At 54.4% G+C, this 23,897-nt stretch overlaps 5 protein-coding genes across 5 annotated transcripts; 3 read left to right on the plus strand and 2 right to left on the minus strand.

Moving 5' to 3' along the window:
* Positions 1-9,158: 9,158 nt before the first annotated feature.
* On the plus strand, positions 9,159-17,082 carry DCS_00092 (beige/BEACH domain protein; the record flags this gene model as incomplete). The annotated part of the gene is made up of 7 exons (XM_040797434.1): positions 9,159-9,161; positions 9,224-11,930; positions 12,001-12,323; positions 12,382-12,790; positions 12,836-16,093; positions 16,170-17,008; positions 17,056-17,082. 7 exons carry the CDS (start codon positions 9,159-9,161, stop codon positions 17,080-17,082), a joined length of 7,566 nt encoding a protein of 2,521 aa, XP_040658317.1.
* A 180-nt stretch (positions 17,083-17,262) lies between these two features.
* On the minus strand, positions 17,263-17,537 carry DCS_00093 (NADH-ubiquinone oxidoreductase 9.5 kDa subunit; the record flags this gene model as incomplete). The annotated part of the gene is made up of 2 exons (XM_040797435.1): positions 17,263-17,306; positions 17,354-17,537. 2 exons carry the CDS (start codon positions 17,535-17,537, stop codon positions 17,263-17,265), a joined length of 228 nt encoding a protein of 75 aa, XP_040658318.1.
* Positions 17,538-17,748: 211 nt separating this feature from the next.
* On the plus strand, positions 17,749-19,278 carry DCS_00094 (uncharacterized protein; the record flags this gene model as incomplete). Its single annotated transcript, XM_040797436.1, has 4 exons — positions 17,749-17,890; positions 17,945-18,055; positions 18,114-18,808; positions 18,865-19,278. 4 exons carry the CDS (start codon positions 17,749-17,751, stop codon positions 19,276-19,278), a joined length of 1,362 nt encoding a protein of 453 aa, XP_040658319.1.
* A 1,692-nt stretch (positions 19,279-20,970) lies between these two features.
* On the plus strand, positions 20,971-22,332 carry DCS_00095 (uncharacterized protein; the record flags this gene model as incomplete). Its single annotated transcript, XM_040797437.1, has 2 exons — positions 20,971-21,228; positions 21,391-22,332. The coding sequence occupies 2 exons, from the start codon at positions 20,971-20,973 to the stop codon at positions 22,330-22,332; spliced, it is 1,200 nt and encodes a 399-aa protein (XP_040658320.1).
* Positions 22,333-22,437: 105 nt separating this feature from the next.
* On the minus strand, positions 22,438-23,001 carry DCS_00096 (uncharacterized protein; the record flags this gene model as incomplete). Its single annotated transcript, XM_040797438.1, has 1 exon — positions 22,438-23,001. One exon carries the CDS (start codon positions 22,999-23,001, stop codon positions 22,438-22,440), a length of 564 nt encoding a protein of 187 aa, XP_040658321.1.
* Positions 23,002-23,897: the final 896 nt, after the last annotated feature.

The raw sequence follows: 23,897 nt of genomic DNA on the forward strand, positions 1-23,897 counted from the left end.
ATTGGTTCCGGGTACCGGTCCGAAGGTTGTTACCGTGGTATACAGAGAGTAGGAGGTAGGATCAACGATAATAACCGTTCCTGTAGAAAAGGTCCCCGTTGGTGCTAGCGTAATCGTATATTGTACTGATCTTGTCCCCCTGCTCGTTAAGGTCGTATACGGGCCGGTAAATGTCTTCTTCGGCTCGACAATTACAACGGTCCCTATTTTGTCCGAGCTCCCTGGCGGTAGCGATAGCGTTACCGTTTTCGTGCCAGTTCCAATTGCGGTAATGGTCGTGTATGGTCCCGTAAACGTCTGCAGCGTTGTGCTTGGCGCTACTATTATAATTGTTCCCGTCTTGCCTGTTCCCGTAGGATTCAATGATATTATCGAGGGAGCTGTTCCAGTACCAATACCAGTAATAGTAGTATATGGTCCCGTAAAAGTGGTTGGCCGGTATGAAGTGTATGTTCTGGTCCTTATGTTAGCTTTACGACTTTAATAAGGCAGGGGGCAGATGGGCATGCCATACTGAATATTGTAGCTTTCTATAGTCGTTCCGGAGCAAATAATCTGAAATGGCTGAAACTCAATAATTACGGTGCCTTCATTATTGTACTGGGCCTTTTGTCCGTAAGCGAGGTATATACATAACTGAAAGACAGCTAATTTTGCTAAATGTTTAAGATGCATTATATACTTGCTATGCACCAGAGTCCAATTATACGGCCGGTTTCAGAGAGTTGTATGTGTATATAGTTAATATAAAATTGTGACTTTCGTGGAGCAGTTCAAAAGTAACTACTGTTAGAGATAGGATATGTACTACTAAAACAATAGCATAAGGCGATATTGTTGTATAATCTTTAGTAAAGTATTGTAATGAGATGCCCTTCCCAAGCCTGCTTATACGTGGATGCAATCCTTTTATATATCCCGTACATTCTTCGGCTTAGACTGCTCGTTATTTGCATTATCAGCCTGTACTGCAAGTATATACCGCAGCTCCGGGCAAAGTTAAAATGACAAGTCGAAGCTAGCAATAATCAATCACTACATATACTACGACCTAATCGGGTTGTCTCGTAAAGAATACTACATGCCAATTGGTACGAAAGGCTTAATTATTGTATTCCCCCCCCACTGTTGCGTGACTTATAAAGCTTAATGGTCGGTAAAGAGTACCGGATGGTAAGTGCCATTATCCCTAGGGTGGGTCGTTAAACACTATTAGAACTCAAAATATCAACTGGTACGATAAGGCAGGAAGCATTGCGGCCGAAAGTAGATCTGCTAAAACAGGAATATAATACTTAATGCACTGTACGTCCCAGACGTAAACGGCGATAGAGGCTATTTTTAGGCCGTTGTTAGCAAACCTTACTAGGCTAGCGAGCAATATAGCTAGATAATTTATCGCTTTAGTGTACTATGATGATTAAAACCTTGTCCTTTATTGCACGCTAAACGTTGCTCTGGCTATAGGAAGCAGTATATGTTATCCGATAAAACAACAACCCGCGCTTCTCTATTCTTACTTCAATCATCGAGGAGCGAGTAGCTCAATTCTTACATAACCACCTATGCTTGTATGTACGAGGCACAGCACAATCAAAGCCCGTCAAGCCCGCCATACTAGCTGGCTGGCCTAGTTGGCTGCTAACAGTTAGCCTTACGATATCGGCTTGGTGGTGTAGTAACCAGAATGTATAAGATTTCACATAAAGATTACTGCCACCAAACCTAGAACAATAGAAAACCTTTTGCTCCTTATTGACTAGTCATATGCTGTACTTGTATAGTTTCAAACCTACATCAAAATGGGATGTTGAAAGGGGAAACTGAGTTCAACTATTGAAAAGCCAAGGGCTATCAGAGAACACTCCCCGGCCCCTATTATTACGTATACGAATACAAACTACGTTGTATTGGTACACTGGAACTTTAGAAGAGCGCATAATCGCTACGCGCAATAATAACAAGATTACCCGGGCCTTCCGGCTAAGGGAGTACTCGCTGGCCACGTTAATGTAGCGCGCGTGCGGCCCAGAACATCTAAGGGCATCACAGACCTGTTATTGCCTCAAACTTCTATCGTATTGACAAAGCTGATGCTTTATCAATTAGCTACGCTTATAAGGGCCGTTGCTGCTCTTCCTAACAATTGTACTTGGGCAAAGCCCAAGACCATAACACCAGCGTACTAATATAGTGTAAATAGTATGAACTTACACTTATTATACTTTGTAACAGCCGATCTTCCTACAATTCCCCTCCTTCTCAATCTTAGTTGGGCCAGGCAGGTTATATCCTAATATTGTAGTTTACATATACTGTCCTTATTCTAAGTCGACTCGTAAACCGACTCGTAAACCGACTCGTCAACCGAATTATCAACCGACTCGTCAACCGACTCGTCAACCGACTCGTCAACCAACTCGTCAACCAACTCGTCAACCAACTCGTATGATTTAGACTTACAGTAATCCACTGTGGCTAGTGGGTCTACTGTATAGTAGTCCACTATGACTAGTCAAAAGTATATCCACCACACTACTTTTAGTATATTACTACTACAGTGTAAATAGTATGAACTCACACTTATTATACTGTGTAACAGCCGATCTTCTGATATACTACCTCTTGCAATTTGTGTGCGCAAGAGGAGGGGGTAGTGGAAGTGTATCGCACGGACCAGGGAATCAATTACGCTATTAGTAACAGTAAAATGGGTGCCAGTTAGTAACTGGGTAGGAATGCAAACTCGGGGTGCCAAATTATACAAACGAATGCAATTATTCTATCAAGTACAGTACAGGAGAGATAGGACTATTTATGCCTAAGAGGTAGTACTTGTTACGAACCAACATGCATGCAAGCTATGACTAAGGACGACAGGGCCAGGGACGAGCCTTAAGTACAGACACAGGGACAAGAGGAGTCAGGTACGTACAGCAGAAGTAGTACGTACACAAGAGGGGTTATATACGCGGTTACGTGATATACGGTAAGTGGATCATTTGGATCACCGTAAGCCGCGTGAGCCAAGCTCACTTAGATCACCGTAAGCCGCGTGAGCCAGGCTCACTTAGATTACGGTAAGCAGCGTGATCCAGCAAGAGCAATAAAGGAACGAACAAGTATATAAAGAACAGTCTTTACCCTTAGCCAGATAGTTAGTTCTTTATTAATCAATCTAAGCAATCAGTTCATTATTGATTGAGAAGTCTTAAAAGCTTCTTAACGGAACTCTTAGTAGATATACTGTTTACAGTAAGCCTGACTTACTACCTAAGTGACAGAACCCTTAGGACGCTTTAAGCATCCGTTACATTTTGATTAATCCTGTTCGGTGAGTTACCCTTATAAACCTCGAGCAGTATGTCTACTACTAGCGGTACGACCCAGAACCCTGGGCAGATGCTTGCCCAGATGAAAGCCGAGATCCTTATACTTCGGGAGTAAATCCGAAGCTATAAAGGAAGACCAGGCATATATAAGTTCCCCAAACCTAAGTTATTTGACGGGCAAAAGGGCAATATACAATCCTTCTTAACCTAGGCTCAAGCATACCTTCGGGTAAATATCTCTATTACTGGACCCGCTGTAAAAATGATTTGTATTGGCAACCTCTTAATAGGAAAGGCTTTTGAATAGTAGGAGCCTACCCTACGAGACTACCTAGATTATAAGAAAGATACAGAAAGGGATAAGGAGACAAACAATACCTTTATTAGTAATAAGGCCTTCGAACAGCGACTTATAACCGCTTTCAGAGACCCGGATGAAGAAAGGACTGCTACACGTTACCTAAAGAATTTACGATAGACCGGATCGGCTATGCATTACAATTGGGAGTTCCGATGCTACTTAACTAAGCTGGACCTTAGTAAAGCTGCTCTTATAGAGTACTTCTATAATGGACTTCCCAAGGATGTGAAAGACGAACTTAGTAAGGCCGACAAGCCTGAGGAATTTAACGACTATATAGAAATAGCAATTAAAATTAACAACGGTAATTACTAATGCTATCTGGAACGAGGAGGCAAAGAGGGACGCTTTACAAGACCCTATACTCTACAACCTAACTAAGGAAAGACTTATCGACACCGCTCTACGGCATATGGACAATACGGCGGACCAATATGGCTCGACGCAGCTCAACGCGACTAGAAAGCAAAGACTTACTATAACTACGGAAAAACGTAACACTTTGCCAACAAATGTTACTAAAAGAAGAAACGGGACTGGAAGCTAGTTCCCAAACGGAAGATATATATAGCTACCCGAGAAACGGTAGACTATAACTTACTTTACTTTTCAGGATACTATAATAACGTATGCTTAACATACAAATCCGATAAGGACGGTGCCAACTAGTACCCTAGGGCACCTAGCAAGGAGAAACTTACTAACCCTTTACATACGAGATTCCCTTCCGGGCTAAACGAATGGGATTTCGTTTAGACTTAAACAAAACAACCCATAAGACCCCAATAGGCCCTAGACTCAGACCCAAACCGGAATACGGATAATTGGATTACGCACAATCCAACTCCTCAATAAGACTAAGACGAAATAAATACCTAGACCCAGCTACCCTCCGGATGGGAGGAAGCTAAGGAAATAATTCAGACGATCGCAGCGGAGTCACGCGCTAGACACGTCAAAAATAAGGACTTTACGAATACCTAGTGTTAAAATTACTGGTATTTATACTAGTAAGTGTTAAAATTACTGGTATTTATACTAGTAAGACTACCCAAATACTATCCTATGTATTGCTATTTGCAACTTCTGGCAGCAGTACTACTGCTTGCCAATATACTACCACTGTACTGCACGTACAAGTAGTATATCGAGTTGACGAATTGCACTTGCTATGCAAATTCTCCTCGCTCCGACTTGGTACAACTGATGGCAGTACTACTGCCCAGCCAATTTACTACTATTGCGCGTCTTGTGCAAGTAGTACTTGGTCGACCAAGCAAGATCATTGATCGGGCCGTCAATTGACGCGCTCCCAACTACTACTAGTAGTTGCCCGCCAACAGCACTACTGTTGCGCGGTAGGACCCACCCAACTGCAACCAGCAGTTGCTTGCTAGTAGTACTACTACTGGCCCACTCGACTACTGCAGTACTTCTGCTGTACTGTCTCAACCGAACCCTAATACTGATCAACCCTGCTAGTTGCAACAAACTGGCAGTATGACTCAACCAGAGTATTTGGAGCTGCATTGAATGCAAGCAGATTGTTCGGAGATGCATTGTATGGAATCAGACAGAATTCCAACACGTGCACATTGCACTGATTGAGGTACTACCTCTCAGGTATAAAAGGGTCCTACCTTTCCTACACTCTTAGATAGTTAGGTATACACATACAAGACACACGCAAGCTGTAAACACAAGACGCACGCACGCTGTAAACACACATCAAGCAAGCACAAGAAACACAACAGTCTTTCTTTTTGAATCGTCCCTTGGCACTACTATTTGACTTGTTCAAATCTGTATTTCTTGCCTAGTTACTGACTGGTGTACTTCCTGCTGTTACTAACAGCCTTGATTGATATCCATTTTGGATAGTCCGTGCAACTGAACTTCCACTGCGCACCCTTCCTATTTTACCCCTTTTATTCCAAGAGGTATTTCCCCTTTTATTTATAAGACTACTACTGAAACGACTGATCTTAGCTCCAACATCGAGCTATCCAAGAAGGTATTCTCATTCCCAGAGTATACTAAGCTCAAAGACACCAAGAACTTTAACATATGGGAACAATTACTTTCCATCCAACTTGGATCCCTTCGCCTGGAAGGATTTCTGAAAGACCCATCATGTAAGGCGCGCTACAGGCGTGTAGGCCTTATAAGCGAATGTGAGGTGCAGTACCCGCACTAAGTGCGGATACTGGCGGATCTTTTGACAGTTTGGCCATTTGGTCGAACGGTTAACTGGTCTATTGTCCATATGGGCACACCTCCCCATATGTGTTACACATCAATTGCTATTAGTTATTCAATACACAACCAATACTCCCTGCTTATGCTGCTTCGGGACAGCTGTGCTGAAGGCCCGCAAGTATCAATTGCATGGATTCAAAACCCAACAGATACACCTATCTGTTACTTAAAAAAACATTACTCCAAGGGCCAATCAGCCCAGCGTTGCAATCTCTACGATTGCTACCATAACCTTACACTCAAAGGGTATAAAGAAACACTTAAGGCCTTCAATTCAGAATTCAACAGCTGCCTTACTCGACTTCAACTTACTGGAGTAATTATCGACCCACGGGATCAGGCAAATCGATATCTTACAACTATTGGTCCTGTTTTTTCACAATAGGCGGCAACACAACGCAACAATCTTCAAACCAATAAAGTCTTAGGGATTAATACAGTATCCCTCAACCTACAATACCTTCAGACCAACTTACTGGAAGAACATCAAAATCCCGATAGTCCCAGTTTCCAAGCATTTAGTTACAGGATAACCCAATTATCCAAAACACAACACAACAGCAATACTAGGTCTACTAGACCTAGTCGACTCAACCGACCCAATCGACCCAAAAATCACACACCAGCCAAGGGTTCTACTAGTTTCCTGATTGGCAACTACAGCTTAACCACTGGCTGTATGGGGTTACCTAATTCCTACCAGGAATTAAATACCGACTCTAACTCCGAACAAGAATTGGTACTATTACCCGATCTGGGTAATATTGGTATGACATACCGTATTGCTAACAATAATGCGTATCGAATGGGCCTACTCTACGATACTGGCTCAACCTGTCATTTGGTCAACAATCGGCTTAAGTTCACGACTTTCCGACCCATTGCAAAATCCCAAGCAAAACCAATCACAACAGGAGGTGGTCCAATTTACCCCAAATGAATTGGCTGTACTGAATTTACTGTCCTAATTCGCACCAATCCACCTATCTACGGTACTCTTATTTTACAAGAGGCACTGTACATTCCGAAAATGGAAGTTAGTATTGTTAGTGGAATTCGCTACTATGCATCTGGAGGAACTCTCATTAAGGAATATCTGTATAACTCCAATCGACAGTTATACGGACTCCTTAACTTCCAACAATACGGCTTCTTCCTACAACAACAAGGTCAAGATACGCCCTATCTAACGAAATCAGATACTACCTACTCTAGCTACTATAGTAGCTACGGAATTACAGTGGAAATTCCCTCCCAACCATATCCCTGGGCCAACGAAGCAGAGGATCGGTTGGCACCTACACCGGTGCCTCGGTCGGCACCTACACCAGTGCCTCGGTCGGCACCTACACTAGTACCTCGGTCGGTACCTGAATCGGCACTTATTAGTCCAACACCCAGATCAGGATCAGACCCTAGCCCAACTACTAGTTCGGCTACATCAAGGGACCTTACTAAGGCTACCCTATTCAAAGACCCTATAGAAGGCCCAATTCCTATAGAGGCAACAGACCAACTAGCAGGCCCAACTGCTAGTACTGAGGAACAAGCTACTCCGACTACCAGTATAGAATCCAACAACCAGTCTTACCAAAGACTATTGCAACAAGCAGCCATCTAGCACATTCGACTGGGACACTTCAGTCTACCACTCTTGAAGAAGACCAGTAGTATTACTGCTGGGCTACCTGACTTTTCGTCTATTCAGGTTGCCGATTTTCAATGCCTTGCTTGTATAGGTATAAGTTGTTACGATGCGGACTAGCAGGAAGGCAGCAAGTGTAAAGACTGTAGAATTTTCGAACCAAGGAGGAAGAAAAGAGAAAGAAAACAGTGAGTGCGGGGAAGAAGAGGCTATATACTTACGTAGGTGGTCCGTGCATTACGTGATGCAGAGTGTAGGGCAGGCCAGAAAAAGAGTACGATATACAATATCGTTACAGAACGGTTAACTGGTCTATTGTTACGGAGTCACTAGTACTGCCAGTATCTAGTGGTCGGAAATAGTTGTCAAGAAATCTACAGAGCTCCAACTCTACAGGCATTGGAGTACTTATACTCCAATGCCTGCTTAGTCATAGGGTGCGAGTCAGCACGTGACTCTATCCTATGACATAGCTCCGTTAGGCAAAGCCTAACATCATAACATCTATTGTCCATATGGGCACAGCTTGATACTTGAAATCGCGAACAAATGCCGCAGCATGTCGCGGGAGTGACCCAAGAGCTGTTATAGTTGTGAAGATGATTGCAATTGAAGATGATGGAATCAAAATGTCTGCGCTACGCTGGGGAGCACTTGGTGGTGCGAGGAATCCGAGGGCCAATAAAGGTGGTGCGTGGCACGGTTATGTAAGCACTGTACTCCGTACCTGTCAATACTCCTTGTAAGTACTCCGTACTAACAGGTACCTACTTGGGTAGGATTGTGATGTAATTCCTCGTATCAGTACTCCGTACCGAGTACATGTACAAGTACGGAGTACTTGCTTTGTACTGCTCTAATGCTACTCCGTAGTACTCCATGCTTGCTACTGTTAGCAGGTACTACTCCGTAGGAAGGCAGCAATACGTATACATGTACTCCGTACTTTGTACTCGGTACCCTTGGTTGTAATTGTACTGTACAGTACTTGCTTGCAATATTACTTGCAGTATTATTACTTGCAGTATTACTTGCAGTATTACTTGCAGTGAGTACTTACTATTACGTAAGTAGGTAGTTGTAGATCACGCTGCAGATCACGCTGCAACACCTCCCTAGATATCCAGTCCATGCCGACGAAAGATGTGAATAAAACATCAACTACAGAGTATTGTCCGACGGAATATAGCAACGGAATGTAGTCATGTTTTTCTACTTGCACGCATGTCCGGAGAAAGTTCGCAATACTTGCCTCGTATTTTACCGTGTACAAGCAAGTACAGTGTGTTGCGTATGACGCTGCGGGACCTCGAGTGGCGTCACGCATTCTTCATGATTCAGTGCGGCGAGGCTGCGCTTCCTGCAAAATCCCGTCTCGTAGCTGGAACAAACGCCGTAAAGTCATGATTCCATTTCTTCATCCTGAACCGGTTTGCATGTTGGACGAGATGCCAAAATGCCGTCAAGGGGAAGCAAGGAGAGTTGCGAAACGGATTTCTGCGACGCCTGCGGGGCAACGCCAACGCCACCGCTCGCACCAGCCACGACGACTTAGGACAGGATGGTGAATTGGTGATGGCAGCTCTCACCTCTCGCCTCTCATCCGCAAGAAATTCATCGCCCTAGGCACGACGCTCGCTGCACCCTCATCTGTTCGGCACCGGGCACGAGCTAGCCAAGTGCCGGATCGTCGACCCAGAGCAGACCACACCCACACCACCTTTCGATGCCGCCACGATAGACGAAGCCGGGACCGCTCGAGGGCGGGACGAAGGAGGTGCCATGACGTTTGATGCTCGACGTCTCCGGTCCTCGACCTCGACCTCGACCCCGACCTCGACCCCGGATGCCGAGTCGTCCGCCGGTCTCCGTCGTCTCCTCGCATCCCTCGACGCCGTCGTCGACGACGCCGGTGACAATGCCTATCCGGATCCGCTCCCTCTCGACTCGAGCCTGCAGGACATCGCCCGCTGCGTCTGCTCCGAGAGCACGACGGTGCACCAGGATGAGTTTCGACATGCCAGCGGTTTCCAGTCCGTCCTCGCCGTCCTACGACGCTTCTCCGGCTTCTACGACCCCCACAAGCGAGCCGAGGCCGACATGCTTGCCCTCTTCGGCCTCCTCGCTTCCTGCCTCAAGGTCCTGGCCGCCGCCTTGCGCGACCACCCGGCCAACAGACGCTTCTTCCGCTACCGAGTCGACGGCGGCGGATGGGAGGCCCTCGAGCAGGTCATCGCGAGCATCGGCCTCGGCGGCGCCGAGCCGGATCCCTGGGTCAGCTGCCACGTCTTCGGCCAGCTGCTGTCGTTTTCCCTCGACGACGACGCCTTTGACCTCCTCGGCCGGTCCATCGGCAAGATGCTGCGGCCAGACGCCGAGGGCAGCGACCGGGACGCCGACGGAGATGTGCTGGACAAGGTCGCCCGCGGCGTCGAGAAGCTCATCAACGGCACGACGGCCATCCGCTTTCCCGAGATGCTCCGCGCCGTCGTGAGCTTCTGGACCGCCCTCCCGCGACCTGCAGGCTCGTCGGCATGCGTGAGCTCCATCTTTGTCCTCGAGGCGATGCTGCGTGCCACGTCGGTCTCGATGCACAACCGCGCCGCCGTCCACTCCGCCGGCGTCCTGTCTCAGTTCCTCCTCGTCGCCTTTGGCCATGGCTGGCTGGCCGAAGCCGATCGCGAGCGCCTCCTGGCCATCTGCCAGCTGCTCATGTTTCTCGGCGTCAACGAGCCGGCCGACACCCAGTTTCTGCTCTCGGCGCCCCGGTCCGAGGCCGCCGACTTCTGCCTCGAGATGATGTCCAAGCATGCCGGCCCGCCCTTCTTTCAGTTTGACCTGACCCTCCACGGCTACTCCTCGCTCGAGCTGCCGAGCCTCGGCCGCTCCTTTCCTCCCCAGTCGGCCGCCGGCTACACCTTTACCGCCTGGATGCGCGTCGAGGCCTTTGATCCCGCCGCCCACACCACCATCTTCGGCCTCTACGACGCCTCCCAGACCTGCTTCGTCCTCGTCTACCTCGAAAAGGACACGCGCAACTTCATCCTCCAGACCTCCGTCTTCTCCAACAAGCCGAGCGTGAGGTTCAAGTCCGTCGCCTTTCGGGAGAAAAAGTGGTACCACGTCGCCGTCGTCCATCGCCGACCCAAGACCATGACGGCGAGCAAGGCCGCCCTCTACGTCGACGGCGAATTTGCCGAGCAGGTTCGCTGCAGCTATCCGCAACCGCCGCCGCCGTCAAACGGCAGCAACGAGAGCTTTGCCTCCTTCAGCTCGAACCAGGACCGCACCAACCCCGTCCAAGCCTTTGTCGGAACGCCGCGCGAGCTCTCCGCCAAGACGGGCAGTGGTGTCGTTCACACCCGCTGGGCTCTCGCGTCCGCTCACCTGTTCGAGGATGTCTTGAGCGACGACTATCTCGCCGTCCACTTCGGCCTCGGGCCCCGCTACCAGGGAAACTTCCAAGACAGCCTGGGAGGCTTCCAGACCTACCGGGCCTCCGCCGCTCTCGGCCTCCGCAACGAGATTGTCCACCCGGGCAAGGACGAGCATTCCGAGATTCTGCGTGCCGTCCGGGACAAGGCGAGCTCGCTGCTCCCCGAGTCCAAGATCCTGCTGAGCCTGCTGCCCTCGGCCACCTTTGCCGAGAACGTCCAGTTCCTCGATACAGGCCTCCTTCGTTCGCTACCGCGTGTCTCGACCCGTAACCTCCTTCGAATTTCCAACCAAGAAGGCGGACCCCTCGCCATGAACTGCGCCGTTCCGAACTTGTCTGACGCCCTTTTCAGGACGCACGGCGTTGCCTCCTTTCGCGGCATGCCCATTGTCGCCGCGCCGTCCTATCTCGACGAAAATCTCTGGCGCCTAGCCGGCTTCACGCCGCTCGCCCTGAAGCTGCTCGAAAGAGCGACGACGGCCGAGGAGACGATCCGGGCCATCGAGATCATGTTCCACTGCATCCGCAAGAGTTGGCGCAACAGCGAGGCCATGGAGCGGGACAACGGGTACGGAATCCTCGGCATGCTTCTGCGCTTCAAGATGGGCTACGGAAACGGCGAACCACCCGTCCCTCGCCTGTTCATCTCCGTCGCCGAGCGCGACAGCCTCGCCTTTCGTGTCCTCGCCCTCATGCTCGACTTTCTGGGCTACAATCACGCCGAGCCGATCGAGTCCTTCATCGTGAACCCGCTTGCCTACCGGATGCTCCTCATCGACCTCGACATCTGGCGCCGGTCGGCACCACGCATCCAGGAGCTGTACTATAAGCAGTTTTTGACCTTTGCCGTCAACAGCAAGCACCACGAATTCAACAGCAGGAGACTGATTCGAATGAGTAAGGCCGGGTCCCCATTGCCTCGTCGTGTGATGCCGTGTGTCGCCTGCATTCCTGCTAACTCGGCCAGGGACCGTCAAGAGGCTTCTCGATGCCATGAAAGGCGAGAGCATCTCGGACGACGTCATCGACCATTTCATGAACGCATTCCAGGCCCTGGTCAAGTCAAGCCTCAGCCAAGAGGTCATGAGATCCCTCTCGCTCTTCATCACCTACGCCTTTCAGACGTCGGCCCGGACCGCCGGCAAGCTCGACGGCGAGAGCCCGGTTGGCTACAAAATGGTCACCAAGAAGCAGTTGGGCGCTCGCATCCTGACCATGTACTCGCATATTCTCTGCGAAAAGGGAAACCTCACCAACATCAAAACGTTTGGCCGAACCGTGAGCAACAAGGTGAGTGCGCCGCGACTCCCCGCCGAGCCTGCGAGCCTGACCATGCCTGACCGTGCAGTGGCTCCTGTACCTTCTGGACAACGACGACGCGACCGTCGTGCTGCACAGCTGCAGGATCCTCACCCGGCAGCTAGTAGCCAACGGTGGCTTTTACACCTCCAAGTTCGCCGTCAAGGCGGGTGGCTGGGCCATCATGGCAAACCGACTGAAGCGTTTCTGGGACACTCCGTCGCTGTGGCCCATGTGCTTCAGCATCCTCTTCGGCTACGACGTCGCCGAGGTTACTCTCCACCGCGAACTGAGCACCTTGGTCGGCCTATTTTCCGCCCGCAAGGTCGCCTACCCCGAGGCCTCCCTCATCATCAACACGATGCTGCAGCACGGCATGAGGGAGGTCATGAAGCGCGAGGACGCTGGTGCGAGGCATCCCGGGCCCGCCGATGCCGCTGCCGATCTGGAGACGCGATGTTGGTGTTCCTTACCGTCACCTCGACACCGCTAACCTCGTGCAGTGACGTTCAAGGTCGACGGAGCCGCCCTGCTGCTGGATGTGCTTGCATTTTTGAAGCAGCTGCATGCGCTGTCGTCCGAGTTCCGAAACTTTGCCCTCACCTCTGAATGGGTTCGCATGCTCCTGGCGGCACTGTACCCCGTCATCGTCAGTACCGATGTCGTCACGCCCGATGTCGAACTCAACTCGAGAGATTCGACTCTCACCTTTGAAGGCAGCGATGTCATGATACACCCCATCGGGGGAGGTTCGATGCCTGGCCCGATAGTTCGCACGACGGCCGTCAAAGTCTCCTCGTCGCCCCAGCTGATGCCGCAATCAGGAACGCCGCTGCGACGAGCATCCTCCTTCGTGCTGCTCACGCCCGAACGGGACGTGCGGCTCGAGAGAGGGCAAAGCTTCGGCAACACCATCTGCGAGGAAATGTTGGATCTCGTCCTCGCCGTCTTCCTGGAACAGGTTCTCGTCCGGAAAGACTTCACCGGCTTTGACTTGTTCACCAGGGTGCCGCCCGGCTTCCGGGAGCATCAGGCGTACTTTGAGTCGCACGTCCTCGAGCGCGTCATGGCAAGGCTGTCCGACGAGGTGCACAAGAACCAAAAGGCGCTCTGCGAGCCGCGCATCCTGACCAATCTTTCACGGCTCTGTCTACACCTGGCGGAAGCCACCTTTGAAGGCTGGTTCATAAACGGAGCAGACATCATGATTGACTTTGGCGGCATGCTGCTGGAGTTTCTGCAGCGTCCCGACGTGGCCAAGATGAAAAGCGTTCGACTCTGCAGCCAAGCGCTGTCGACGATCCGCTCCAGCCTCCTGCGCATCATCCTGCTGAAGCTATCGGACCTGGACATGCAGACGACGGAAATGCAGGGAAAAGACTTCATGAACAAGCTGGCCTACTGGCAAATGTCCATCCTCGAGTGCCTCTCGGCCGACGACGATTACCTGAAGCTATTCTTGTATCAGCTGTACACGAAACTCATACATCACAAACCCTTCATTCGGATCGCCGCCGCCAACTTTCTGCGCATCATTCTCGTCCAGAAGCCGGACGAATCCGTCGCTGCGATTCGATCGTGCATGGCTCCCGACCAGCGGCAGCTGTCCAACGAGTTCCAGCAGCTGACCGAGGTCGACGACGAGACCTTTGTCGCCTGGGTGGATAAGCATCGCCTGTCTCTGGATACCCTCTTCCTCGGCAGCATGGCCAAGACGTGGGAGGAGTTTGTCGGTGCGGAGAACGCAAAGACGTTGGAGACTGCCAAGGCGCGCTTGTCGAGGCGCAAGGAGAGGCTCAAGGCATGGAACGCAGAGGCCGTCAGCAGCAATAAGATGCTCGTCAGCCACGACATCGGCAACAGCGCGTGGATGAAGAGCGTCTGCAATACCGAGTTCTTCAAACACCAGCGGCTCCTCCAAGATCAGCAGGACGACCTTGCCTTCCTCACGGCGGCCTACAGACGAAAGGAACGTGACCTGAGACGTCCCGGCGCCGTCTTCAGCGAGTCGGGGCCGCTCAAATGGAAGCTGGACCGCACCGAGGGACGCAACCGGATGCGGCTGCGACTGCTCCCCGACTCTTCGGCCATGGATGATAAATACGAACCGCGGAAGAAGGGCGGCCCTCGCTCGGTGGCTGCGACACCGCCCAACCTCGACAGAGCCCGCATGACCCCCGAGCCGTCGCTGGATGAAGGGGTGGAAGAGGACTTTGAGCTCGTCGACAACCCCGAGGACGCCGACGGCGACAGCTTCGAGGACAAGAACCGCAAGGTCCTGCGACGGCTGCAGCCCGGTGACCAGGTCCAGGCCGCGTACAACATGTCGCGCATCACGGGGCTCGAGGCCTGCGAGGGCCTCTTCATCGTCGGCAAGGACGCCCTCTACATGATGGACAACGTATTTCAGTGCGTCAACGGCGACATCGTCAACGTCTGGCAGGCGCCGCGCGAGGAGCGCGATCCGTTCACCATGGTCGTCACCGGCACCAGGACCCTCGAGAGGCAGCAGAATTTGCGCGAGCAGGAGTCGAGGCACTGGAAGTGGCAAGACGTCGTCGGCTTCTCCAAAAGGCGCTTTCTCTTCCGAGACGTGGCCGTCGAGATCTTCTTCACCGACGGGCGCAGCTACCTGCTGGCGCTCCTCACGCCGGCGGTGAGGGACGAGCTGTTCGGGAAGATGCTCAGCAAGGCGCCTCACACGAGCGCCGCCAACGCGCTGCCGAACCCCGAGGACGCGTGGAGGTTGGAGGCGCTCAAGCCCTTTGACGAACCGCCACGCCTCGCCGGCCTCGGCTCCAAGCTGGGAACGCTGTTCAACACGTCCGGGTGGAACCCCGTGATGAAGCGGTGGCAGCGCGGCGAGGTGTCCAACTTCCACTACCTCATGATGGTCAACACCATGGCGGGCCGCACCTTTAACGACCTCACGCAGTACCCCGTCTTCCCCTGGATCCTCGCCGACTACACGAGCGAGGACCTGGACCTCGAGGATCCGGCGACCTTTCGCGACCTGTCGAAGCCGATGGGAGCCCAAACGCCGACGCGCGTCTCGCGCTTCTCGGAGACGTACAACGCGCTGCGCGAGATTGGCCAGACGCCCTTCCACTACGGCACCCACTACTCGTCGGCGATGATCGTGTCGTCGTACCTCATCCGCCTGCCGCCCTTTGTGCAGTCGTACCTGCTCGTGCAGGGCGACAGCTTCGATCACGCCGACCGCCTCTTCCAGTCGGTCGGGGATGCCTGGCTGTCGGCCTCGGCGAGGAACAAGACGGACGTCCGCGAGCTCATCCCCGAGTTCTTCTGCCTGCCCGAGTTTCTGACCAACATCAACGGCTACGACTTTGGCCGGCGGCAGAGCAACGGCGCCCGAGTGGACGACGTCGCCCTGCCGCCGTGGGCCAAGGGGGATCCGCGCATCTTCATCGCGAAGCACCGCGAGGCGCTCGAGAGCCCGTACGTCAGCGAGAACCTGCACCGCTGGGTCGATCTCGTATTCGGCCACAAGCAGCGCGGCGAGGCGGCCGTGGAGAATCTCAACGTCTTCCACCACCTGTCGTACGCCGGGGCGAGCGACCTCGACCGCATCACCGACGCCAACGAGCGCGCCATCACCGCCGGCGTCATCCACAACTTTGGGCAGACGCCGCATCAGGTTTTCAGCAAGCCTCACCCCCCGCGGGAGCACATGAAGTGCCCCATACGTCGCCTCGACACGGCCGTCTTTTCGCTCAGCAATCCGGGCCCGCCTCTCCTGGGTAGGTTGGACATGGGGGGGGGCACCCACACTCCCACGCCTTTGTGGGAAGAGATGACTCGGCTGACCCGTCGCAGAGAGCCACGATCGCGTGGCATCGCTCGTGTACGCATCGAAGCTCGACCGCCTGCTGTGCGCGCCGCCCCTGCGGCTCAACTTCCCGCCGTACGACAAGTATCTCGAGTGGGGATACGCCGACAACAGCATCCGCTTCTTCTTCAGCGACAACCGCAAGCCGGCCGGCCTGTTCGAGAACCTTCACACGGGCCAGATCTCGTGTGCGTGCTTTGCCGATTCAAAGACGCTCATCACCGCCGGGGAGGACTGCGTCGTCTCCGTCTTCACCGTCGTCACCGCTCCGGCCAAGCCCGTAGACCTCGTGCCGCGCTCCAGCGTCTTCGGCCACAAGGCGCCCGTGACGGCCATGGCGGTGAGCAAGGCGTTTGGCACATTTGTGACGGCCTCGTCGGATGGTCAGGCGTTCCTGTGGGACCTCAACCTGCTCTTCTTCATCCGCAAGCTGCCGCTCGTGCGTGCCGTCGAGTGCGCCGCCATCAACGACGTCACGGGCGACGTCATGCTATGCTCGGGGCCCACGGTGCTGATGTACACGCTCAACGGATCGCTCATGCTCGACCAGAACCTATGTCCCGAGCAGGACGATTACGTGCACTCGTGCGCCTTCTACGAGGGCGCGGGCTACGAGTGGCTGGAGAACCACCTCGTCTTCACGGGGCACTCCAAGGGCCGCGTCAACGTCTGGCGAAAGAGCATCGTCGGCGGTGCCTGGACCTTGGAGCTGCTGCGGCGTCTGGACCACGTCGACGGCAAGGGGGATGCGAACATCGAGGCCGGCATCACGTGCATCACACCGATGCCGACCTGTCTGTACACGGGGGACGAGGACGGACGAGTGGTGAGTGTCCCGTCCACGAGAGAGACTGACCGAGGCTAATTTCGCAGTACGAATGGAACTTTCGCGACAAGTAGAGGTAGAGATTCGGTGGTATTGCATAGCAGCCTGTATGAAATGTAGCGTTATGCCGGCATAGTAGTAGAGCCTTTCCTGCACCGACCCATGCTCATGCTGGCCATGCTGGCCATGCTGGCCATGCTGGCCATGCCCGCTCCACGCACTCGGTCCCCCCCCATTGTCGTCCTCCTATCGTCCTAATCGTCGTAGCCGGAGAGCTGCTTCCGAGGACCGTTGGGAACTGGCCGGATTAGCATTCGCCGAAGACGTCCATGGCGACGTGCATACCTGGATACGTGACAGGAACCGGCGCCGGCTCAATGTCGCCAAAGTAGTATCGAATGGGGGGCACGATGGGCATGGCGAGAGGGCCGGCCGCGCCGATGATGACGGACCAGAAGAGGGCCGGTCGCTCGCGGGCAGCCCAGCGACAGTAGCGAAGAGGCGTGGCCCAGAAGTAGGGCGTGGACATGATGGAGGCTGGTTGCTTGGGGTTGAAGTTGTGTCATGCCATGACATTTCGAGAGTTGAGGACGTCCGAACGGCTACCTCGTCGCGGCGCCGGAAAATGGTGTCGCCGAAAAGCGCTCCCCTTCTGCCGACCCACAACATAGGCTACGTATCCAGAAGCTCAAGCTCGAGCTCTGTCTGGCATCAGGCATCCCATAACGACATAATTGAAAATGCGGTCGCTTCTGAGTGTCGCTGTTTGCCTCCTGGCGGCGACGGCCGCTGCGGTGAGCACTTCAGGAAACAGGCTGCTCGTTCTCTTGGACAACGTGGCGGACAAGGATGCATACAATCACTTCTTTGGCGATCTCACAGGTAGGTTCAAATTTCCCCATGGATGATGATGGATGTGCTAATGGCAAGTCGCAGCCCGAGGATATGATATCACGTACGAATCACCGCGGAACGAGGGCTTGAGGCTGTTCCGCCTCGGACAGCGAAACTTTGACCACGTCATGGTCTTGCCCTGCAAGTTGAAAGGTGAGTGGAGGCTGCTTGACGAGGCGAAGCTTGCTTGCGTGCGATGCTGATGATGCAGGCCTCGGTCCCAATTTCACGCCCAGCCTTCTCCTCGACTTTGTCAAGGCCGAGGGCAACATCCTCGTTGCCCTCTCCTCCACCGCTGCCGCGCCCGTCTCCGTCACCGCTTTCCTCGCCGAGCTCGACATCTTCCTTCCGAGCGAGCGAACGGGGACCGTCGTTGATCACTTCAACTACGACAGCGTCTCGGCCAAGGAAGCCCACGACACTCTCGTCCTTGACGCGCCCGAGGCCGTGCGGCCCGGTCTCAAGGACTACTTTGAGCTTCCCGGCGTCCTGGCCTTGCCGCACGTCGTCGGTCACTTGCTCGGCTCGAGCCAGCTCATCACGCCGATCCTGCGTGGGCTCCCGACGGCGTACAGCTACAGCCCCAAGCAGGATCCCGTCGTCGTCGACCCGGATGATCTGTTCGCCGCCGGTCGCCAGCTCGGCCTCGTGTCCGTCATGCAGGCTCGCAACTCGGCCCGCGTCAGCGTCGTCGGGTCGGCCGAGATGCTGCAGGACAAGTGGCTGGATGCGCAGGTGGCGCGAGGCGGCGGCGACAAGGTCAAGACGGAGAACCGCGAGTTTGGCAAGCGACTGTCCGGCTGGACGTTCCAGGAGATTGGCGTGCTGCGCGTCAACGGCGTGGAGCACCGCTTGGTCGGCGACAGCGAGCTCAACCCGCAGATCTACCGCGTCAAGACGGACGTGGTGAGTACCGTTGCATCTCGAGGCCGTGTCCTGCCGCTGACCTGACTCGACCCAAGTCCTACAGCATCTCGCTGTCCGAGTACGTCTGGGACAAGTGGGTTCCCTACGTGCTGCCGGCCGACGACAGCCTGCAGCTCGAGTTTTCCATGCTCTCGCCCTTCCACCGCCTGAACCTCGTACCCTCGGTGACGCAGAGCGGGGCGACAAACTTTTCGCGCGACTTTACGCTGCCGGACCAGCACGGCATCTTCAACTTCATGGTCAACTACAAGCGGCCCTTTCTGACGTACATTGAGGACAAGAAGACGGTGAGCGTGCGGCACATGGCGCACGACGAGTTCCCGCGAAGCTACGTCATCTCGGGCGCCATGCCCTGGCTGTCGGGCATCGCGGCGACGGCGACAGGCTTCGTGTGCTTCGCTGCCGTGTGGATGTACAGCAGCCCGCCGGCCGTCGAGAAGCGGAAATGAAGGACGTCGAAAATGACGGATGTGTACAGATACATGGACGAGAATTAAAAAATACGATGTCGGCACGCGTTGCCGCCATCAGCTTGGAGCGCTGCCTTGCTCGTCATTTCCTCGGTGGCCTGATGTCCTCTTTGGCCAGTGCGAGCGTGCCCCGTGATGGGATCGCGTCTCGCGTATAGCCTTTGCTTGATGTTCAGAATTGTGTCGTCTGCACGTCGGCGTCCGTTCCATGAACCCACACCGCCTCGCCGTGCCGGCTTGCTCCCGTCGTGAATCATGCTCGGCACGATACGGTACAGTACACTCACCGATGCGGCGGCTCGAGGCAGGGAAAGGCGCAGATATTGATTCGCTAAAGTATGGCGACGACCAAAGACGGATGATTCAATCAATGAATTCAAGCTATGGAAAAAAAAACATGGTGATGCCCTCAGATTAGCTCTCTTGTGTTCTCACCGACAACGCGCCGTTGCGGCTGTTGCCTGCAAATTTGGCTTTTCGGACTCTAGTCATCACAGGGCGTCATCCATACTTTCCACAGCAAGAATGCCATCGCATCCCCAACGGAACAAGTGACAAACAGGCGAGGGAAAGACGATGGCCGCTCAGATATCTGTTCGGGGTCAACAGGCTGGGTGGAGGTTCCGTTCCAAGGGGAACTCGAGACATCCAGTGCCAGCGTTTTCAGTCCGGCAGAGCAGGCTCGTGCCTGGTGCCTTGATTTCATCATCACCGCAGCCAGGGGTTTGAGTGTGCAGCCAAGGTGAAGCGAGGGAAAGGAAACAGAGGCCGATCCCGATCATACGAAGGGGAGGACATGATCAAAGTCGACGAGGAGAGGACATGATCAAAGTCGACGAGGAGAGGACATGATCAAAGTCGACGAGGAGAGGACATGATCAAAGTCGACGAGGAGGGGACATGATCAAAGTCGACGAAGCGAGGTCGTGAATCAAGAGACCAGACCAGGGGGGGTAGGCATTGAGCAGAAAGTGGAGGCGAGAATGAAGAAAAAGGTCGTACGAATACGACGAAGAAGAGATGGGGCCAAGAAGCAGATTGTCCGATCGGGGGAGGGCGAGGGCGAGAATTTATACCATGGCCGACGAGTGAACCTCTGGTGACGCGGCGAAGCAATTCACTGACCCTCGTCACTGACCGAAGCAGCCGCGAAATTGATGATGCAACTGAACGCACTGCTGGACGCCGCACCCAAGCTCCTGGGTCCGAATAGAGACGAAACCTGCCAAGGGGAGCGGCCACAGGAGCGACGGCGTCGGCCACGTCGGCCAGTCGGCTGAGCAAGCGTGACCAGCGTGCTGTCATGGCATGATGACTGTTGGGCGGTGATGGGAATGATTCAGGGCGAGTGATTCACATCGAGATTGGTTGCTGAAAAGCAAGTCGAGACGAGGTGGGCGAGGCGAGGTGAGGCGAGGTGAGGTTGAAGATGAAGATTGAAGTTGAGGTAGATTGAGGGTTTGTGGGAGAAATAGACGAGGCTGCGTCCTACAAGTCAAGTGAGAATGGGAGTACGGAGTAAATACCTCAGTGTACGACAGTGTACGACTTGGTGCATGGCCGGGACCACGTGAAAGTAAGTACTCACAAGTTCCTTCAAGTACTGCAGTTCCAGGTGTACTTACTTGGCGTGCAAGGTCCGTACCTCTTGCGTCGTGCGGAGCGCCCAAGATGCAGGCCAATGAGCTACGTGTACAGTCAGCAGAGCAGCCCCACCGGACGACGAGGCTGCAAAAGCAGTCGGACAACGTTTTGGGAGAATCGACGACGACACTCTGTCATTCGCTTTGTCGGCTCGCCTCGGACGAGATTCAAGGAGAATCGACGACGACAACCGGTCATTCATTCGCCTCGTCGGCTCGCCTCGTCGGCTCGCCCCCTCGGACGACACTCAAGGGTAATCGACGACGACAGCCGGCTATTCCCTTTGTCAGCTCGCCCCCCTCGGACGGCATTCAAGGAGAATCGACGACGACAACCGGTCATTCATTCGCCTCGTCGGCTCGCCCCCTCGGACGACACTCAAGGAGAATCATCGACGACACTCGATAATTCCCTTCGTCAGCTCGCCCCCTCGGTCGACATTCAAAGAGAATCGACGACGACACTCGGGTTATTCCTTTCGTCAGCTCGCTCCCCTCGGACGGCATTCAAGGAGAATCGACCCGGTCATTCGCCCGTCGCCTTCTCTCGACGCTTGACACCGCCGACGGCGAAGAAATCTCAGCATGGTATGATGCCCTCGCACAGGTTGCCGCCTGTGTTCCCGACGTCGCTGATGGTTGGACGTTGCAGGCGCGAAATTCGGAAAAGGCGCAGTCGATGCTGTTTCGCTTCCGCGAAGCGCAAGCGGCGGACCTCGGCATCATAGACGCAGGTCGCTCGCGGCGGCCGAAGCGCATCACCGAGGTCGACTCGGTGCCGTCGTGCGAGAGATGGCGCGGGCAGGTGCTCAAGGAGATCTCGCGCAAGATGTCGCGGATCCAGGACCCCGTGCTCAGCGACTACCAGATCCGCGACCTCAACGACGAGATCAACAAGCTCATGCGCGAGAAGCACATGTGGGAGGTGCAGATCCGGAACCTCGGCGGGCCCAACTACATGCGCGGCGGCGGGCGCGTCTACGACGAGCAGGGCCGCGAGGTGCCCGGCGGCGGCAAGGGGTACAAGTACTTTGGACGAGCCAAGGAGCTGCCGGGCGTCAAGGAGCTGTTCGAGGCGGCGCGGACCAAGACGGACAAGAAGGAGGAGCAGCAGCAGAAGGGCCAGGGCACGTGGCGAAACGCCAACGCCGCCTACTACGGCTACGGCCCGGACCAGGAGACGGAGGAGCTGCTGCGGTACGAGGCGGCCAAGGAGACGGAGGCGCGGGACAACGCGCTGAAGACGACGGCACGCGAGGCGCCCGACGGGTGGCAGGCGCTGCCGGGCGACAGCGGCGACGGCCAGGTCGTGTGGGTGCTGCCGACGATGGAGCAGGTGCAGGAGGAGCTGCTCGAGCGGCGGCGGCAGAAGCTGCTGCGGCAGCTGTGAGGGGGAGAGACGGCGTCGGCCGGCAGCACCGATGACATGGCAAGCGTCCTCGATTGCCCGGCCCGGGTTTTTCTTCATTGCTCGTTTCATGTCTTGAGCCAGCTTTCACGGCGTTTGGGAGTCTAGGGAGAGAGGGTACCGAAGACGCACGCATACCGGCGCACGAAGGCGAGAGGAGACAATCGGATCGATGAGATGGCAAGCGACGAGTGCCATGCGGGCGAGAATGGACAACCGGATCGACGCGGTGGCCACGTCCGGAGCCCAAGGCGGGGAAGACGGGCGGCCAGGGCAGTCGGGGCAAAAGGCACGGATGGATGAAATGCCGCCGAGTTCTCGGAAGGGGTCGACATGCATCGCGGGCTCGAAGTGGTTCACGACCACGCACGCTTCGGGCCATGCTGGTATGGCTGCCGCGTACCGTGCCTTGGGCATAGTGCGTGTAAGGGCCTTGGTTCTGCGTATGGCTGCTGGTATGGCTGCCGCGTACCGTGCCTTGGGCATAGTGCGTGTTAGGGCCTTGGTTCTGACGACGATGGCTGTTGCCGATGCACGGAGCGGCGTGCCGTCGGATGACACGAAGGGTTGACGGTGAGTGATGGCATCGGTAGGAGAGTCGGTGTGCGTGCCGTCGGATGGACACGAAGGGTTGATGGTGAGTGATGGCATCGGTAGGAGAGTGGGTGTGCGATGGCATCGGTAGGAGAGTCGGTGTGCGTGCCGTCGGATGGACACGAAGGGTTGATGGTGAGTGATGGCATCGGTGGGAGAGTCGGTGTACGCGTCACGAAGAGTACTGGGTAATTACATGTAGGAGAGTACTGGGTAATTACATGTACGAAGAGTACTCGGTAATTACATGTACGAGGAGTATGTACATGTTTGTGTGACGAAGGTTGTGACGAAGAGTACTCGGTAATTACATGTACGAGTACTCGGTAATTACATGTACGACGAGTACCCGGTAATTACATGTACGAGTACTCGGTAATTACATGTCCGTGTGCACTTGTATGTAATTACTGGAGTGCTGTAGTTTGGGGGTTTGCGACACGAAAGGGCTTGCCGTGTCTACTCCGTCACTTGTATGCACTTCCAGTAATACAGTGCAGTGCAGTGCTGCAGAGCAAGTGTGCAGTACGGTGCCGTGCAGGACAGTGCCGTGCAGGGCGGGTACAGTGTGTGTGCAGTGCAGTGCCGTGCTGGGAGCTGCCGTTGAAGGAGCGCAGTTCAGTGCCGTAGAGCAAGGGTACAGTGTCGTGCAATGCAGTGCCGGGTTAAAGTCCGGGTAGTTGGTTACGTAACAAAGTCCACATCTGCGCCTACAGCACTTAAGCAGCCACGGCGGACACCTGGCAATAACATCATCAAGAAGAACACCGATAGATTGATTCTCACGATCCTTGACTCTGCCCCATCTCACGATCCTTGATTCTGCCCCATCTCACGATCCTTGATTCGTTGTAACCCTAGTCCGCGCGGACCCCCTTTTTTCTCCGTTGCATCACGAACAGTACCGCGCAGTGCAGTGCCGTGGAAGAAGCGTACGCTCAAGTACAGCGCCA

The sequence above is a fragment of the Drechmeria coniospora genome, chromosome 01 (genome assembly GCF_001625195.1).
Source record: "Drechmeria coniospora strain ARSEF 6962 chromosome 01, whole genome shotgun sequence".
NCBI lineage: Eukaryota > Fungi > Ascomycota > Sordariomycetes > Hypocreales > Ophiocordycipitaceae > Drechmeria > Drechmeria coniospora.